The sequence below is a fragment of the Podarcis vaucheri genome (genome assembly GCF_965113315.1).
Source record: "Podarcis vaucheri genome assembly, chromosome: 14".
NCBI lineage: Eukaryota > Metazoa > Chordata > Lepidosauria > Squamata > Lacertidae > Podarcis > Podarcis vaucheri.
The window spans coordinates 27,714,996-27,735,140 of record NC_138752.1 but is presented as its reverse complement, the minus strand read 5'-3'; the positions used below and the strand labels follow the sequence as shown (position 1 = coordinate 27,735,140).

Below are 20,145 nucleotides of genomic sequence, written 5' to 3'. Positions count from 1 at the left end.
ACTGCCCAAAATGCTGATGAGCCTCCTATGCAAGGGGTTGGATCCAATAACCCTTCCAACTCTACAATTCTATGTGATGTGGAATACACAAAACATGTTTTCAAATATTTTGCTTGGTGGGGACACAGAAGAGGGCTTTCTCAGTGACTGCACCCAGATTCTGGAACTCCCTAAAAACATTAATAACAACAACAACAACAACAACAACAATACATTTTATTTATACCCCGCCCTCCCCGGCCGAGACTGGGCTCAGGGCGGCTAACACCAAATATATAATACATTAAAAACACAAAATCAAATGATTAGTTTAAACTACAATTCGAATCACATTTAAAATCAAAATAAAATTAAGTGAGACCCCATGAATCATAACCGTAGGGGTAAGGAATTAAAAGTTCACCAGGCCCGGCCACTCGTGCTGGTTCCATATGGGCCGATAGAAAGAGCCAAGGAGGCCACTTACATACAGGGTCCCATAGAAAGAAGGGGGTCAGACTGGGCACGGACCATAGGCCTGGTGGAACAGCTCCGTCTTACAGGCCCTGCAGAAAGGTATCAAATCCCGCTAAGACAAGACTGGCTCCATCCTTGTTGTCCTTCTGTGAGCAGGTAAAGACCTTTTTATTCCAACAGGCCTTTAGGGACTGACTGTTTTTAAGCAAAGGATTGCTGCTGTGAGGTTTTTATTGTTGTTATTATTCATATTTCTAATAGGTTTGCTTTTATACGATTTTAATTTTAATTAATCCAGTGACTTCCTGTCAGCTTTTCTATTTTATCTGTGTTTTTTGTTTTTTATTTGTAAGCCACCTTGTGACCCAGTTTGCGGAAAAGGCAGTATATAAATAAATATAATATTTAGTATAATATTTGAGAAAGCAAAACTAGAGAATGAGATGGAAAGCCATTTCTCAGTAAAAAAAAAACAACTAATAGTTTCAACTGGTCCTTTCAGTCTATCTGAAATATTGTTTGTTTACACTCTGTCATCACCTCATAAAGTTAAAGACTAGCATTTAGCCTGTAAGCAAGAACCTAATATTTCCTGTTTGGCCACATTACTTTATATACTAATTCCCATGTGGTGGTTGCCTGCATTATTCATGGCATGACTCTCATCAGATGTAGAACCTAACCTAACCTTGCCTTCTTCAGCCCCCACCTCATGAATCATGTGCATCTTCTTTATTGACCAAGTCATCTAGCATCACTGCATATGAGGATGCTCACAGAAATAAAAGAAGTACAGTGGTACCTCGGTTTAAGAACAGTCCAGTTTAAGAACAATTTGGTTTACAAACTCTGCAAAACTGGAAATAGTGTCTTGGCTTGAGAACGTTACCTCAATCTAAGAACGGAATCTGAATGGTAGAAGGGCACCGGCAGCGGGAGGCCTCATTAGAGAAAGCGTGCCTCGGTTTAAGAACGGTTTTGGTTTAAGAACAGACTTCCAAAATGGATTAAGTTCATAAATCGAGGTACCACTGTATTTGGATTGGGAAATATTCAGTTCTCTTATTCCTCCTGTATCTCTAAGAATTGGGCATGGAAAGGGAACTGTATTCCAACTGAGCAGTGCCAATCTTCACAGGTGTGTAATGTTGTTTTGGAGAAAATGAACTTCCATCTTGCGCAATAAATTGTTGCACTGTGTCATCAAAAAGTTTCCATCAAGAAGCACTACTTTGTTAAAACTGTCAAATTCTGCAACATAGCTAGAAGGACAAGCCTTCCATCCAGATTTTTCAATGTAGAGAGAAGAAGGAACACCTACAAAACCTTATCAGAAGGCTACCCCACACCCAAACTGATTGAGTCTTGCCCATAGTGCACTGCAAAGCCTTGAACACGTGTTGCAGTCAAGGTAGGGAGGTTACAGCAGATGTCATCATTCTGATATAGCTCTATCCAAACCACAAAGAACAATCTTAGAGAAGCAGAGCATGTGGTGTCCAGGATGCTGCCAGTGAACTGTCATATACAGATAAGGAATATTCCACCCTTGCTAGCTGTTTGGTCTGGAAGGAGGACATGTGTAATGCTGCTCATATAAGAACAAAGGAGCACAATGCCTATGATGAGATTGATATTATTTTGGGATCAGTGCAGTGCAACTTTGAGTAAGCAGCACAGCACTCCCTCCAACTTGTTCATGGCTAGAGGCTAAGAACTTGCAGCTCTCCAGATGTTGAACTCCAACTCCCATCAGTCACAGCCAGCATGGCAAATGGTATGTAAGGGGGTTAATCAAGGAATAAAGAGAGGGGAAATAACTTCCTGCGCTGAAATACCCAACATTTTCCTCAACCTGATGCCCTACTGGTGTTCCTATCAGAGCCAGCCAACAAAAAAAAATAATGGTCTGGTATGATAGGAGTTAGATAGAATAGAAGGTGAAGAAATGGAGGCAGTGAGATTTTACTTTCTTGGGCTCCATGATCACTGCAGATGGTGACAGCAGCCACAAAATTAAAAGATGCCTGCTTCTTGGGAGAAAAGCAATGACAAATCTAGACAGCATCTTAAAAAGCAGAGACATCACCTTGCCAACAAAGGTACGTATAGTAAAAGCTATGGTTTTCCCAGTAGTGATGTATGGAAGTGAGAGCTGGACCATAAAGAAGGCTGATCGCCGAAGAATTGATGCTTTTGAATTATGGTGCTGGAGGAGACTCTTGAGAGTCCCATGGACTGCAAGAAGATCAAACCTATCCATTCTTAAGGAAATCAGCCCTGAGTGCTCACTGGAAGGACAGATCCTGAAGCTGAGGCTCCAATACTTTGGCCACCTCATGAGAAGAGAAGACTCCCTGGAAAAGACCCTGATGTTGGGAAAGACTGAGGGCACAAGGAGAAGGGGACGACAGAGGACGAGATGGTTGGACAGCGTTCTCGAAGCTAGCAACATGAGTTTGACTAAACTGCGGGAGGCAGTGGAAGACAGAAGTGCCTGGCGTGCTCTGGTCCATGGGGTCACGAAGAGTCGGACACGACTAAACGACTAAACAACAACAACTGTGAATGAAGAGAGAACATCAAGGGGCAATGCAATAAAAATCCTACTTGCAGCAAGACTTGTCCCCCCCCCCCCAATTTGACTAACATTTGCTCCATCATTCATTGTTTTAAAAGACAAACTGGTAGAAATTAAGATTCATATTAAGACCACTGAGAATAGCAGTAAATGGTTCATGAAGGATAATAGAGATCCTGGGCTATTATATATGGGCTTGCCTTAAATTCCAGTTATAAGATTATAACTTAAGCATCCCATTAGGAAGGGATTATAAGACTATCATCATCCAACTGCTGCAGAACTGCAAAAGGAAAGCAGGAGAGGAAAAAAAATCATGGACACTCAGGTCCTTGACAGACAGGCAGTAACTTACTTCATTTTACCTTACGGTTTTGGAATACTAAAAGCCAAGGGTTGTTCTAATGTGAGGGAGGAGGGAATATATAAACAAATGTTATCACATAGCTTCACCTTTAAGTACTATTCAGGTAGCTGAAAGGAAAGGACTCTTCCTTTCAGATTTTGTATACAGAATGAGAATGCCCCACCCCACCCCAGATCACCATGGCTGGGATACAGAGCATTCACACTTTTCTTCCTTTCAAAAGAACATGATCTTCCTCCATCCAATGAAGTGTGCCTGCAGTTATAAAAGCTAGAACAGAACAGGCCAATCTGTTCAGAGCTTTGGCTGGTTCTCTCCTAGTCTTAGTTCATAGCTCACATATCAAGGATGACGCAGGGAAGGAGGCAGGAAGAAGGTGTAAGAGAAGGATTTTACCAACATACACGCAGGAGATCCAAAACAGAGCACCAAAGTCCAACATCAGCCCACGGGTAAATCAGGAAAACAAATGAAATCCATTAATTCCCTTAGGACATTATCAAAGTAACACTAACAGCACACAGAACAATCCTGATGATTTCCTAACAATATAAGCTAAAACTCCAGCAAAGCAATTGTAAGCAAAATTCAGAGACCAAAATCTAGATTAATTGAGCACTAACTCTTACAAAACAAAACAGAAACAACTTCAGTGGGTTCTGAATACAGCAATCAGATAACTGACTGATGATGGATTACAGGAATCATGCAACTATCTTGTTATACAGCTTACAGGAGCATTATACAACATGGGGCTAAGTTATCTGAAGGACCACTTTCTGAGATTCTTGGGAAGATCCTTCTTTCTTGTTCCAACACTGGAACAAATTTAGCAGGAACTCAAGGAAGGTCCTTCTCAGTGAGTGCTCCCAAGATTGAGAACTCCTTGCCAAGGTAGGCCCAACTAGTCTTGTTTCCAATGACTTCCTGCCAGCAAACAAAGACATTTCTTATTCAAACAGGTATGTGACCTATATGCTCACTTGTAAATATGCTGAAATTGATTTTAACTGATGGTTTTCTTTTGTGCCACCAGCCCAAGAGACTGGACTCAATGAGCTGATGCACATTGCCCAAATACATGTCTCCAAAACTTGTACCCCAAATTCCGCAACCAAGACAGAGTCTTCAGTATGCCTCAGGATCAGGCCAGTCTTTTTAGTAAAATCTACCCACCAACACTTCTGCTTTAAGCTTCATTTAAAATTAATGGAACATATGAATTGCACAGCATCACTTCCTTTCATTTCAATGGGGTTTTCCCCATGCCTATAAGACGTGAGGATGTACAGTGGCACCTCAGGTTAAGAACTTAATTCATTCTGGAGGTCCATTCTTAAAATGAAACTGTTCTTAACCTGAGGTACCACTCTAGCTAATGGGGCCTCCCACTGCCGCCGCACGATTTCTGTTCTCATCCTGAAGCAAAGTTCTTAACCCAAGATACTATTTCTGGGTTAGCGGAGTCTGTAACCTGAGGTGTCTGTAACCCGAGGTACCACTGTATATCCTCACGTCTTATAGGCATGGGGAAAGCCCCATTGAAATGAAAGGGAGTAATGCTAGTGAAGGATGTTTGAGATTTATTTTCTGTCAGAATTTTATTGTTATTTTTTGTATTAAACAAGGCTGTGGGTTTTAACAGTATTCTTTATTTCAGTGCTAGAAAAATAAAGTCATCTTTGCTGGCATTTTCCATCTTTATTACCAGTGTTGTGTTTAGTCATGCAGATGGGAGCTGTTTTACATTGCTATTTGTTAGCCTAGTTTAAAGACAAGTAATTGCAGAAAAATACATTAGCATTAGACACTGTCTTAGTGTATACCGTGGAGTGTCTAGAGGAGAATTAAAAGTGCTTGCAAGAATCAAGACAAAAGGCAAAAAATAAAGATGACATATTTCAAGGGAGTCAAGAAGGGGTTGTCAGATTAATCTTCCTTTTGTTATTTAAAAAAGAGATTGCTCCCAAATTCCCTTCCATTCAGCTGGAGAAATGTTGTCATTACTTTGGCAACCATCACTGGAGTCTACTAGTCCATAAGTAATTTGAAAGAGCCAGTTTCAACATTGATTTCCCCCATTCTCCAATTCCCACATGAGATGAGATGCACATTAATGGCTCTTTCTTTGTATCTAAAGACACAGACATCCAGGTTATTTAAATTACTTAATTTTTTAATTATTTTATTACTGAAGTGTACAAAAAAGGAAATGCAAGCAAGTATAAAGGAAAATACTAGAATGACTTGTCTAATATTATAGTAACACTTAATATATCACTTATACGAACAGTTTAAGCTAATACAAACACTCCCCACTCGCTCCAACTTCACTTCTATCATAATTCTGTTTTTTTATTATACACCATGCCTTCACATTAAATACAACTCCTGACTGTTCCTTGATGTATTTGACCACAAGACCCCAACCACTTAAGCACTTCCTTATACTCCTTTTTATCATCATCACCATCACTTTAATTATCCCTGGTTGTTCCCATTACTTTCTAATCTGCTCAACTTTATTTGGTTTTCACCTATCCTTCTACCATCTGGCATGCACTAACCGTGCTATGACGAAAATATGCGTAACACCCATGTCTTTTGGTATACAGTGGTACCTTGTGTTACAGACACTTCAGGTTACAGACTCCGCTAACCCAGAAATAGTACCTCAAGTTAAGAACTTTGCTTCAGGATGAGAACAGAAATCGTGTGGTGGCAGCGCGGAAGCAGCGGGAGGCCCCATTAGCTAAAGTGGTACCTCAGGTTAAGAACAATTTCAGGTTAAGAACGGACCTCCAGAACGAATTAAGTTCTTAACCTGAGGTACCACTGTACTAATACTTAACATAACTATAATTATTATTCCATAATTATTCCAAATTAAAAATAATGCAAGTATCACCTCAGTTAGCAAACACCAGAAACTTTCCACATTGAGGCATTTCTACCACATATGATAGGGGGAAAAGATTACTGTATTGACAAAAGCCAACAATGACAATTTCCCATTTCCCACACTATTTATTTTTCCAAGATGTCCAGTGCCATTAGGTAGCTATCTTAATATAGTTTTCTTTGTAGGTTATAAACACTATGAAAGCTGTCCCTTTACTAGTTGAAAACCAACAACCAGTACTTCATTACAGAGAGAAATGGAAGAAGGAAACACAAATATAGGTGAAGTTCTCAGTGGCAATGCTCTTTAAGGTTTGATAGATTTTTTTCAATAAGTATGTACTTAATGCATTGTAAGTGTGTACCACCTTGCGAGGCAGTGTAATTCTTTGAGAATAAAGTCAATATTTACATTTAGCTTTTCTAGTCTGGCCTCCATCTTGCCCATGATGCTTGCTACCTGTAGCCATGCATTGGCCAGGATCCAAAAAGTTACCTGGATGCGCCCAGTAAATTTGAAGATTGATAATCAGGACAGTGAACAGAAACTGCCTGTTCAAGTACACTGGAGGGAAAGGGGAAGTAAAGAAACAGAAATGTTATTGGGTGGAAGGGAAGAGATTGTTCTGAGGAAAAGAATTTAAGGAACAGAAACTGATGGTGTGCAGAAAAGAGGGTGGGGCGAGGACTATGGTGACTGTTAGGGCCTGGGTCAGAGAGGGAGGTGGATTCTCCCTAGAAGGAAACAGCTCTTATGGAAGGAAGATGGAGAAGTCCAGGGCAGGGGTTGTGAGACTACCAGATGGCAAGTAGCTTTGCTGGCAAGAAGGTAGCGGAGCTACACGCAGGGGGAACTCAAGAGTGGTGACAGACACAGACTTCTGCCAAAGATATTCAAAGCTGCTCTTGAGCAAGAGCACAGGAAGCATAAAGAGGATGTGAGCCAGCACTAAGGATTAGGAGGGCAGATGGAACTATAAGGAGGGAGATGGGAGGACAAGAAATAAAGCTGGCAACAATAGAATCAAGGCGATGGGGGTGGAGGGGAAAGACACAACTGAGGATCAAAGGGGCAAGAGAAAGGATATGGAGGAGGCACTACAGACAGAGTGATGTTAAGCAGGTATTGGTGGGAAGGCAATGAATCATTGGAAAGGATACAAAATACTTTTAAAGGCCTTAATCTCACAACTGCTAACAACGCCTTTACACTGACCCTGAAAACAACTCTCTTCTTCATAATCAAGGATCCTTTTATGCCCATAAAGAGTTCACAGTTTTTTGTCATCTACAAATAATAGCCCAATGCTGAAGACATTCTACCCTCGGCTTTAACTGGAAAACATGACTACAATAATCTGGAGTAGAGTTTAACTCTGCTTTCAATACTTCTTGAGAACACTCTGAGATTTGCATCATTTCATCCCATAGCAAAAGCATGCCTCTGTCTGGAGAAAAATTATTTGGGCCATGAGGTGTGTTGGGGAAGCAAGTAGAATGCAAAAGCAGCAACAGGAAGTTGCATAAGTACTGAAGATTGCATTTTTATCTGCCACAACACTCTGCCTCAAATTGTTCATTGAACTATTGAGCATCATCTTAGGATTTCTTCCATGGTGAGCCAACATCAGTGCAGATCCCATCAGTGATCTGATGGAAGCCTTTTTCTTTTTTTGATGGCATACAATAACAGTTTAGACACACAAGTAGAGCATTTTCTATACAAGGTTGACCTGTCTCAAAATGTTCCCATGCCTTACAAGCCTAAACCCCTCTTCCCAACGTCCTTCCCTTATTCACACACTTAAATCTCCAGCTTTGCCTGCCTAGCTAACTTTGCATGCAGAACAGATATCATTTCTTCAAAAGAAGCAGCAGAAGAGTTTGGATTTGATATCCCGCTTTATCACTACCCAAAGGAGTCTCAAAGCGGCTAACATTCTCCTTTCCCTCCCCCCCCTCCACAACAAACACTCTGTGAGGTGTGTGAGGCTGAGAGACTTCAGAGAAGTGTGACTAGCCCAAGGTCACCCAGCAGCTGCATGTGGAGGAGCGGAGACACGAACCCGGTTTACCAGATTATGAGTCTACCGCTCTTAACCACTACACCAAACTGGCTGTTTTAGATCATCTGAATTTTACCATCCTATCTAACAACTTGTTTTTTCCCTTCCAGGACTGCAACAATGCAGTCACTATCCATGCAGAGGTGCAAATCCCCCCCCAATACTTTTGACAACTGAGACCTTTGCATCAGGCAGACAAGTAACTTTGCAGTTAGTATGCCCATTACAAATCTAGGTCCCTAAGTAAATAATCTAAAATTAAGAACATAAGAAGAACCTGAGGCATCAGGCCAGTGGCTCACCCAGTACAGCATCTTATTTTCACAGTGGCTAACCATATGCCTATGGGAAGTCCCCAGGGCATTACCCTCAGAGGCACATCCTTCTTATGAGAGGATATCAGTTCATCACCAGAGGGATGCTCATTTTTTAGACATCTGTGCTCTTTTCCTCATTATGATCCCATCTGTCCCAAGACCCCGCATCCCAGAAAACTCACAAGGTGACATCAAATTGACATCAAATGAACACCACCACACCCCTGAAAGTCTCATTATCTCTCTCTTTACCTCTCAAATTATCCAAGTTAGCCATCTTGGCCTCAACATGAAAAGTCAGAAGCTCTTTGCACTGACCACATACTGAGAACTGCCCTGAGATCTTCATGTGAAGGATAGTATACCAATTTAATAAATAAATAAAAAATACCTGTGACTCTGCTCAGCAGGATAAACACTGGACAGTGAACGTACATACACCCACACACCCCAGTAAGCATCTGCTGGCTTTCTACCATCATTAGGTCTTTGGCTAGAAGGCCTTTTCAGTTGCAACATAAAATGTCTTGATTTTAAGTACAAGCAGCACACAACAGGTTATCACCATTACTGCAACTATAGCAGTGCTAATTAGTGCTTCTGAAATGAGTGCAAAACACTTTAAAATGTTACCCTACAGAGATTTGGTCCAGTTTTCTTGAGGAGGGGAAATGAATAGCCTTGTATGGTTTTGAGCAATTCACCTGGAGCAGGAAATAAAGGGGGAACGCACAAGCAACCTTCAAAAAAACTGCTTATAGGTGGCTGAATTATACATTCCCTAGCCTCCCCTGTCAGACTCCAACCTCATTCAGTATAACTGATAAAAGGTATTTCAGTGAAACAGCTCATCAATATTTCTTTCCAGCCTCATTATCCAGCATGCACCCTTTCTAACATGCAGTGAGGGTCCTTTGTAGTGGTCATCAATATACTGTACCCCTCACAATATTTTAATCTCGTATCCATAGTTTAAAAATACAACTTAGAAGTAAGGGATACGCCTGACGTTTAGGAAAATAGTATGTGACAGATGAACAAACAGCTGTTGCCTTGGTGTCCCTCAAAACATCAGATCAAGAACCACTGCAAATTAAAATGTTGTTTTCATTTGGATCAACTTCTGTTGGTGCAAATGCATATGAACATTCAAGCTACAGTGAGTTTACACCCATCAGGTAGATTGGAAGGCCAGCTTACTACTGCAATCATCACTGCAGTTCTACACACACTTTGTGGAATTTTGTTTGAGTGGAACTTGCTATCAAGTAAATCCATCTCAGTGAAGGTGCTTGCCTCTTCAGAGAAACAGAAGCCTAACAACATACATTGGTCAATAGATTGATTAGTCTGCTACATAACAAATGTTGCATTATTACATAACCTACCTCCATTTGTGGATGAGAATTTTTTCACTTTCTAATCTGACTGATGATGTGGACAGCTAAAAAAAATATTACTCAAGGATTGACAAAGTCCCAGCTAAGTTTCCAGAAGCATACTGACAAGTTCTTGGCCCAATTTTTGCTAGACTGTATAGGGAAAATCACTCTTAATAGGTTGCCAACCATCTCTCACCCCATTTTAACTGGATGAGCTGGTTTAATGTCACAGAATGTTCACAAGCATTTTAACTGTTTAAAGGGAAACTGTCAGTTATGACAAAATTTAAATTATGTGACCTGAACTTGCCCGACAATGCTAGGCTGTAGGTTTTGTTGGCAGTTAAGATTATTCCCCTCCCTACTGTTATGAAACCTCACTTTGAGGTTCGCTTTTTTCTGTACCTTTACCTCTCTTCAGAAACAATTGCCCTGCAAAGATTTAATACTACCCTTCACAAAAGGAGTATGCATTGTCCAACATCTGGCTGGACATTACATGAGCCCCTTGTAATACGTTTAGGCTCTCCCTTATCTATGTGACGCCTATAACCCATTAAAGCTTCGTCATCTGGAAAGAATTCTGTTCTATACATCCACATGCCCTGGAGCCTTCTAACAAATCTCAGTGCAGCCAAAGGCCTAGAAAGCAATGCAGCACTTCTTCAAAGGTGAATAGTAAAGAATCTGACAAAGAAAATAAACCTAGCGGCTAATATTGCAGAGGAGACAAACGTAATCTTCTCCCACCTAGAAACCTTTGCCTTGGAGCCTGATGCTCTTGAAACTTGCACTTGTTCTTTCTTTTCCAAAAAGAAAAATGCTAAGTATTGTTTCCTAGCAAGAGTGCAAAATACACAGTAAAGTACACTGATGCTGCTCAGTCAATGGGGATTACAAGAGATGCTTATCGGGACAGGAACTGGACTGCTCTCTCAGAAGACAAGTCAATTAAATATTTCAGCTTTAGGTGTTTTGTCATTCCCCCGCAGCAAAAACTAAATCCTACTACCAAAATTTGTGCAAAGATAAAGTATCCAAATGCAACAAAAAATAATCATAAATCAGTATGATTGAACATTCACAATCTCAAGCAGGACAAATGAACTTCCCTCAAAGGAAGGGGAGGAACTGACATCCAGTCAAATGATGCCTTTTTTGTGGACCAGAACCCTGTGGTTATTATCCAAAGTCTTTCCAACAGGAGGCTGGAAACATGAGATCAGGTCCTTTCAGTTGTGGCCCCCCATTTGTGCAGTGCTCTCCCCAGGGAGGCACATACTATTGGTGTTTTGGTGCCACTGATAGAAAGGGGCTTTTCTTTTTCTCCAGGCTTTTGGTCCTTAACTTGAAGACTGGCACTGTGGCATATTTTAGTCCTTCCTTTCAAAAGTTGCAGAGTATAGAACATGTTCAGGTATTTGGCCAAGGAATGCAATCTGTGATTCTGCCAAGCATATTGTTTCTGCAATATGGTGACAAGGGCTTTGCCACTATACTTACCTACTTCAGATTCCTCCAATAACTTGTCTGTGGTCAGAAATACTCACAGGAAATCAAGAACTAAATTGGCATGTGAAAGGGTATAAGCTTGCTTCAATCTGTGTAAATCTTCAGTTTCTAGATGTCCATGATATATATGGTGACAAATACAGAGAAACAGAAACAGATAGTGATAGCTAAGAAAGAGACTGATTAAATTTCATGTAGTGTTTAGTTCTGTTCACCCTCCTCTTTTTTCAGATCTTTTTATGGAAATAAGTGCATTATGTCTGCTTGATACTGTAGAGGACTAGAGAATACAAATAATTTTCAGAATAAATTATCATTTGTTTTACTATACTATAATGTTGATTTCTGTTTTTACTGTTTTTGCCTGCTCCTCATAAACTGGCAAAACCAAAGATATGCTAGGTTCCTTACAATTCAGCAGTTTGTAGCTTCATTTGTAATGAAAACTTGTGATTTTCAATATGTAAAGAGTACTTTAAAAAAGTATTGCATTTTTTATTTTTTCCATAAATTTACAATTTTCCCCATAGCTTCAAGATTTTCATAAATTTCACATCTCTTGTTGTACAGGAAGCCTTCCTACTTGGTCAGTGCTCTTCAATTGATTCAAAATGCCTCTAGAACCGTCTCCTGTCACTCCTCTCGCACAGCATGTTTGTAGCATGCAAATATTAAAAACCCAATTTTATTAGGACCAACTACAAAATGTCACAAAACAGCGAGCAAGGTTTTGAGTTATTAATCACCTCCCTGGTCCAGTCATCTGTCCCCTCCCTGCAAGTTTTTATCAGCCAAGAGAGACAAGGATCCAGAACGCAAGTGGTCGCCCTGACTGATCCAAGCACATTGTCCACACCCTTGAGCCTTATTAACTGAAACTCATCCAACACAACAGGACTAGACAGTGCTCTGGACATCCTTCAGCTTTCGTAACTGGAGTCAGTCAGGGCCCCACCCTCCCAGGCCAGGTAGAAAAGGCATGCAAGGCAGGGAACAGGTCCTCCAGGACTCACAGCCAAGAAGGTCTACCTACATTCCTGTGTTTTACACATTTGTAAGGGATTCCGGGAATTGTGATTCTGTGAGAATCTAAGCATGATTGTAAGTATAATGGAGCACTTAACTCACCATCAGAGGGTGATAAGAGGAATAGCAAAGAAAGATGGGTTTAACTCCATACGGTCTCTATTTATATTAACTATAGTACAGCAATCTCCCATCTCTTATCATAGTAGGCACTATGGAGAAATTATTTTAATGCTCTAGATTGAAGTATACCCTGTGGGTGTAAGCTTAATCTGTAATGTAAAACGTTTCCCAAGTGTTTTGATGCCATGCAGATGACTGCACACAAGATTTAACACCTGTACATGCATTTATCCTGGAAGATAACACTTTATGCTTTAGTTACAGGTAGGTAGCCATGCTGGTCTGCCGTAGTAAAAAAAAAAAAAGTTCCTTCCAGTAGCACCTTAGAGACCAACTAAGTTTGTTATTGGTATGTGCTTTCGTGTGCATGCATTCAGGTATCTGAAGAAGTGTGCATGCACATGAATGCTCATACCAGTAACAAACTTAGTTGGTCTCTAAGGTGTTACTAGAAGGAACTTTTTTATTTTGTTTCGACTTTATGCTTGGTAATTGTTTTTAAAAATTTCAATAAAGTTTGTAATTTAAAAAGTATAAAGCCTAAGATTACTTTTGGAAACTCATTAAGACTGACTCACTCTCAACCGCACATGTACCCAAAGTATCTACACTGGCTCCCAGTTGATTACCGTGTGACTTCCAACCTCTCAATCATCCTTGTTTAGACTGCTATGCTCTGTACTTGAACCAAACCTTCTCATTCTTCGTCCGTCCGCTTTGCAGTACCTCCTCTCCATGAAATCTGCCCCTCCATTTTCCTTTTCCAACACAATCCCTTTCAACCAATGCATCACTTCCTCGTCTTTCCAAGACTACCAGTTTCATCTGTTCTGCAGTTTCTACTATTCACTCTGTGCTTTTATCAAACCCCATCATCTCCCATCACCTTCCATCTATCCAAAATATGCCCTAATCCTAAAGGCATTGCCCAGAAACAAGCACAACTGACATCCATACAGCTTACTTCATGCAATGCATTTAGGACTGAGAGTGCTTATTTCTGTTCTGCACCACATCTGAAAATTGCTTTAAATAAATGTTAAAATAATACCAACCTAATGGTTACAAATGACTCATGCCTCCTTCAGCAACCACCACTAACATTTTCTGTCTATATGCAATACCTTTAAGCCAATGAAGTTACTTTAAAAAAGAATTTCCAGTCTTTATTAGACAATAGTTACTAGTGTATCTATGAATAAAAATTCCACCCCATATCCCTGTAAATATAATTGATGAGAACTCCTAATGAAGTATAAAACCCTTCACAAACAAGTATGCATACACTATTCATATTTATGTGTGCATGAAATTTGCAATCTAATTTTTATTGGCAAACATACTTAAGTACCATGGGCTGGTTTATTATTTTTACAGTGATGCACAGCTGCTTATTTGATCTTTGCAGCTTCAGCATGAAGAAATAAAAATGTAAAGATGACTTCTCAAAGCGCACTGGAGAAACACTGTGGATTATACAAGAAGAAAAACTGTAAATAGGAAGGTGCATGGTAAGGGCTGCTCATTAAAACAATTTGAATTGTGAAATTATTCTGCTTGCATTCAACACTGAGATTTAGATAGATCTTCAATGGAAATGGTTTGAGCAAAATTATAACTAAAAGCTGAAAATGGTGGCTTCTGCTTATTTGGCTATTTTGCTAGTGCTATTATGAAGTTTCTCCATCCTTGGAGGCCTAATCTTCATTATTACTATCATCTAAAAATCCTAAGTACCTTGCTTGTTAGCAGTTTCCTCACATCCAACAAGCCTAGTATTTGATTTCAACTGAGAGATTTACATTCATAAATTCACCTGTACAGAAGAACACATGACTAGATATTTTAATTCAAAATCTTTCTTTAGCTTCCATCACCATCACTCCTTAAAATCAGGAAACATAACTAACAAGAAACACTTCAAGGATCTTTCCACTTCCCAAAGGCACTCCTTTAAAATGAGAGTGTAAAGACAGAAGCCTCTCAATATGCACTTTTGACATCCGTTCAGAAGACAGCATCAACAATGACAATTTTAGAAATAATTAAACTCTGATCTATATGTAAATGTTATGAAAACCTAGAACTGAAGTAATAAAGACGTTCACACAAAGATCACACAACTTACTACTCCACAACTAGCTGTTTATTTATACGCTTCCCCATCACTTAGCGCAGAGCTTTCCAAACTGTGTGTTACAACATGTTACTGTGTTGGCTGCAGTGTGTAGGTGTCACACGAAAGCTCCCCGTGCTCCACCCGGGGCTGGAAAGGGGTTAGTTTAACGTTCAGTTTGCTAGTAAAACTTAATTACTGAGTCGCAAAATGATGCATGTCTAAAAAGTGTGTAACCAACATGAAAAATTTGGAAAGCTCTGACATAGTGCATAAACTGCGGGACTCACTCCCTTGGGAAGCAATGATGGCCACTCATCTGTAAAGCTTTAAAAAAAGGATTGGACAAATTCACGGAGGAGAAGACTATCAATGGCTAACAGCCAAGATGGTGTGCTTCTGAAAACCAGGGTGCTCCTGTGCTCAGGTCCTGCTTGAAGATTCCCACAGGCATCCTGTGGCCACTGTGATACAGATGGGCCACCAGCCTGATCTGGCAGACTCATTTTATGTTCTTAATATGAGCTATTATATCATCACACACACAAAATCTCATAGGTGAATAAGAATAAGGAACTGGGGAATTCACAACCCTCTAAAAAGGAACAATGCTGGGTAAGGAACCAATGTTTTCAGAACCTGTTTGATTTTAAAAAGTAACTAGATGATATATTAGGACACAGGAAATTTCCAATCGCAGAAGAAAAATTCTGACTCTGGCACTCAAGCTATTTAATGTCTCAGAATGTTTTAGTTTGAATACTACATTTAAAAAGAGGCAGCTCTGATGTTTACTAAGAAAATACAAAGCAAAACGGAAGAACACATCTCCCTGTAATTTAACAGCTTTTAGTGACAGTTTTACACACAATGGGCTGGATCCACACTGACATTAGCTGAACTTAGGTTCCGCTGAAATCAATGGGACAAGTTAGTTATGCTGCCATTTAAATCCCACTGCTTTCAATGAGTACTAAGTGCAACCAACTTACTCTGAATCCAAGCCAGGATTATTTATTTTAATGCCTGTATTTATCTTACTTGTTAAGAATACTAACAGGAGGCTGACAAAATATTTCAGTTTAGACTGCACACAAATGTTAGCAGAAATAATTATTCAAGTTACAGTGGGGGATATTTGCTTGGTATCAAAGCGATTCAACAGGGCTTGGAAAGCCATAAAAGATGGAAAGTCTCCCCTGCCTACTTTCTTTGGGAGCATCCTTAAAAATATTAATTACTTGAAACTGTGGTCATGGTTCTATGACAATTTACAGTGAGCTGTAACCCCTTCATGCCATCCCTCAATAAAGCATTTGCCCCACCTGACACTTGAAGTAGGGTTTTTCACAAGATCTACAAACTAACATTTACTCTTCCCATAACTCAGGAAGCAGAAGGACTGGACATTTTCTGTGTCACAGAACTTCAATTTTTGGTTGAGAATATGTCAAACACAGGTAAGCAGGAAACTTAATATAAATTTCAAAAGGCAAAATATTTTCCCCAGCAATTTGACTGCTAACTTACAAAGAACCTCTTAAGTAAATAAAAGTTGCTTTATCTAAACAAAGGATTGTCCTCGATAACAAAACAGAAGGCATTTTTTTAAGCCTGCTACCTTCATTATGCCATGCCTGCAGATCACCCCTGCCCACCTCTCCAAAAGAAACAAATTAATAAGATTGATGAAACAAGTCAGTTTCACATTTCTGGCTACAAACCAGTAAGGACAGAAAATTGAGAAGAACTATATCAGTTTCCTTATGCTGATTTTTGGGAAAGCAAGGGTAATAAGCAGTAAAGTTAAGCATTATTGGGAGAAATGAAAGTTAGCACATGCATTGAAAAGATATTAGAGGGAGGGGACAAAAACTTGCCTACTCAGATAGGAACTGGAGGTTAGATAGAGGGCGGCCAAAGTAGACCAACATAAAATTCCAGTTTTTAAAAAGAAACCTAGGAAGAGCCCTGCTGTATCAGGCCAAAGGCCCATCTAGAAGAAGCTTGTTGCCAGTGGCCATCCAGATGACTATGGGAAGCTGAGAGCATCAGGACTCTCCCTGTTAGCGATTACCAGCAGATGATATTTAGAGGCATGCTGCCTCCAACAATGGCATCTATTTAAAAAACACAATCTAGTAATTCATCAAGTAATTTTATCAAGCTCTCATGAGGAGGAATTGCACACACATATATGTATTCCCTCTCTCCAGAGAGGCATTGAAGGAAGAGGTAAAAGATTGAGGTGGAAATCTTTTGCCACCCAGATCAACCAAGCTTAAAACAACCACCTAATAAATGTAGCATCCTAGCCAATAAGAGTCTGTTACCAATACCTTGCTGTATTTACTGCACTAAGATTAATGAAGCAACCCCAAGTGTGAAGGAAAACAGATAAACCTTTTTATGCTTTACAACAAGCTGCCTGCAGAAATAGGCACTAGGCTTCCTTAAGTCTCCTACTGCAGCAAGATTCCACACACACACCCCAAACACAAAAGGCAATGGAGGTTATAAACAGGATCCATTCATCTTCACCTCACAAAGAGAGCTGCCATCACTGTGTACACATGTCCCAAAGGAGCAAAGAACCTTTCTGAAAAGCCAGGATAAAAAAGCCATAAAAGCAACATGTGTGATTTCCAAAAGCATTAAGACATTGAGAGACACTGTAAACAAAATAATCCCTTGGTAAATGAATTTTAACTGGAAAGCATTTGACATGCATTTTGACATATTATCTATAAAAAGGTATTAAACACGTGATTTCTATTTTGCTTACAAAGACATCGTGATTATAAAAGTCTACAAGTATGTAGGGAAAATAAACACCCCCTCTCAACCTACTAGACACATTTTGTTATTCAATATTTAACATGTGACTATTGTAATCATTGTTGAATTTTATAGTATGTAAACAGGCAAGTCTTCAAAACAGATTAAGAAATATACTAAATACTTTTTATTTAAAAAACAATCCTTTGTGTTTACCAAGGGTGGGTATGTTGAGCACTAAAAAAAAGGAAATTATGATCTATTACTATAATACCCCCTGGGGAATCACAGCAAGCAACTAGAATTGTAGCAGCCATATCAAACCTCACTCATTTAGCGAGCAGCGCATTTCAAGACTTTCAGAAAAGGCTTTTAATATATATATATACCACCACACACACACACACACACACACACACACACACACTTTATTCGGATGAAGGATTGGCTGCAAAATCATCTCAGATATTTTTAAACTCACTCTTTTTTCTCTAGCTGTCATGCATGGAGGCTATACTAAGAAAATAGCAGTGTATAAGAGGGAAGAGCAAGTGAGATTCAGCACTTTTGGTTTCCTCTCACTTTAAAACAGGAAACCAAGGTGGTGGGAGTTTCCTCCTATCTACTATCCCTCTAGAGAGTTCAGAGCGCTTTAGATTTCAACATGAGAGAATTTCTTCTCAGGAAATGAGCTAAAAAGCCCTCTCCATCACATGAGCTTAAGGATCTAAATACAGCCAAAGTTTCTATTCAGTTTCTTACTCCCATTAAAATAAGCCCTTGATCATTTCATCTACGATTTCAAATAAGATGTAGGTTTAACAAACCTCTTGGGAAGTAGAAAAAATGCATGCACACATGGCTTATAGTTTTATTTACTTCCTCTGAAAGGCAGCTGTTGCTCACACACCCATAATTTGGGTTCCCTGCCTACTGCACTAGCATCTTTGGATGGAGTAATAAAACCTTTGCAATCCAGGTCAAGGATTACAAGAAAAGGAAATTTGAACGAACACCAACATCAAAAGGATCTACTACAAAACCAGTTTCCACCCTTTGAAAGTGAAAGTTTGGGGAGGAGGGTCTCTCAGTTTCCACTCCTTTCAGGCACCCTTCTCTGCCACTGGCAAATACTAAGCATTTAAAAGTCAGGGAGAGCTGTCAAAACTTCGGGATAAGAGAATTAGGGAAAGACACATTTTCCTCCTTGTTCTCTGCCCCTTGCACAGCTGAAGAAACGTATGGAAGAGGGGCAGAAAAGAGGGGGGCAAAAGCTGGGTAGGTGAAAGAAGCCAGATTCTGGACAAACTCCGTTCCACGTAGGCGAATAGGACGATCATCTTTGTCAAAAAAGAAGGGGCAGCTTTGTGCGGGACCCCTTTTTAGATTATTCCTCTTGAGATGGGGACGGAGGAGACGCACATAACCTACTCTGCACTCTTCAAATTCGTGGCCTTCAAGGGGGCGAGGACCCACTGAGCCAGCTCAAGGTGGAGGAGCAAAAAAGAGAGAGGGAGGGAGAGGCAGGCTGATTTGATGCAGGTGTGGGGAGAGAGAAGAGTCGCCCACAACTTGGGCAGCAGAACGAGGTCTCCTCTCCTCCTCAGCCCTGGCCAACCTCGCAGGGCGGGGGGTTGAGAGAAAAGCACCTCGGAGGGAAAGTAGACTCGAGCGGACTCGCTTCCTAGGGTGGGGGCTGATGAGAAAAGCAAGGGAGGCCATACGGGGGGAGGCAAACTCAGTTCAATGGGTGAGCCAAAAGGCGCTCCCCCCCCACAGCTCACTTCTCCCTCCGTCCCTCCCTCAGCGCCTCTCTTCCCTCTCCTCTTACACACCCCCGGATCGCCGCCAGCCAGCCAGCCTTCCCTCCCTCCCTCTTTGCGCTTCTCCACTGGGTCGCCCGGCCGCCGGGCCAGACCTGCTGCGGGGAGGAGGAGGGGGGCCCGGGAGTAGAGAAGAGCCGCGGCGGTGAGGCGGGGGGGGGAGGAAGAGGGGAGGGGGGGCGGCTTGAAACTGCGCCTTTACCTTTAGTTCCGCACTGTCCGCCATCTTGAATCGCGGGGCGCAGGCGCAGTGAACCCCGCCGGGAGGCCGCCTCCCACCACCGCCGCCCCGCGCGCTGCGTTTGAATCAACGGCGCGCCGCCGCCGCCATTTTGTTGGTCCCTCCTCAGGGCGGGACGAGAGAGGGTTACATACACTCTCGTTGTGCCACCCTCGGATATTAACAGACGTATTGTATTAATGTCACTTCTCGTTATTAGCGTGGGGATGTAGAATGTGGGGAGCCATTGAAATCAGTGGGGCAGGAGGCATTTCAAGTCTACCTACTTTGAGCATTACTTATTTCTTTGGATATTATTATTATTATTATTATTATTATTATTATTATTATTATTAGTGCTTGGAGGCCTAAGCGTTTGGTCTCTGTTTCTTGTTCCAGTCCTCTCACTCCACCAATTCGAATATCTGCTGGCAGAATATCTGCTGAGTCCTCTGGTCTGGTGGTGCTGATTCTAAA

At 40.8% G+C, this 20,145-nt stretch overlaps 1 protein-coding gene across 3 annotated transcripts in view; it reads right to left on the bottom strand.

Annotated features, from left to right (window-relative positions):
• The window catches only part of PIAS1 (protein inhibitor of activated STAT 1), a 50,598-nt gene extending 30,826 nt beyond the window's left edge, over positions 1–19,772 (bottom strand). The window contains exon 1 of one of the 3 annotated variants that reach the window (XM_082198497.1): positions 19,651–19,772. In XM_082198497.1, coding sequence (XP_082054623.1) covers positions 19,651–19,674 — 24 coding nt within the window. In that variant the 5' untranslated portion in view covers positions 19,675–19,772. Of the gene's footprint in view, positions 1–10,076; positions 10,274–19,460; positions 19,559–19,650 lie in introns of those variants that run through there. The other 2 variants (XM_082198499.1, XM_082198498.1) reach the window with 2 other exon arrangements.
• Between the last annotated feature and the right edge of the window lie 373 nt (positions 19,773–20,145).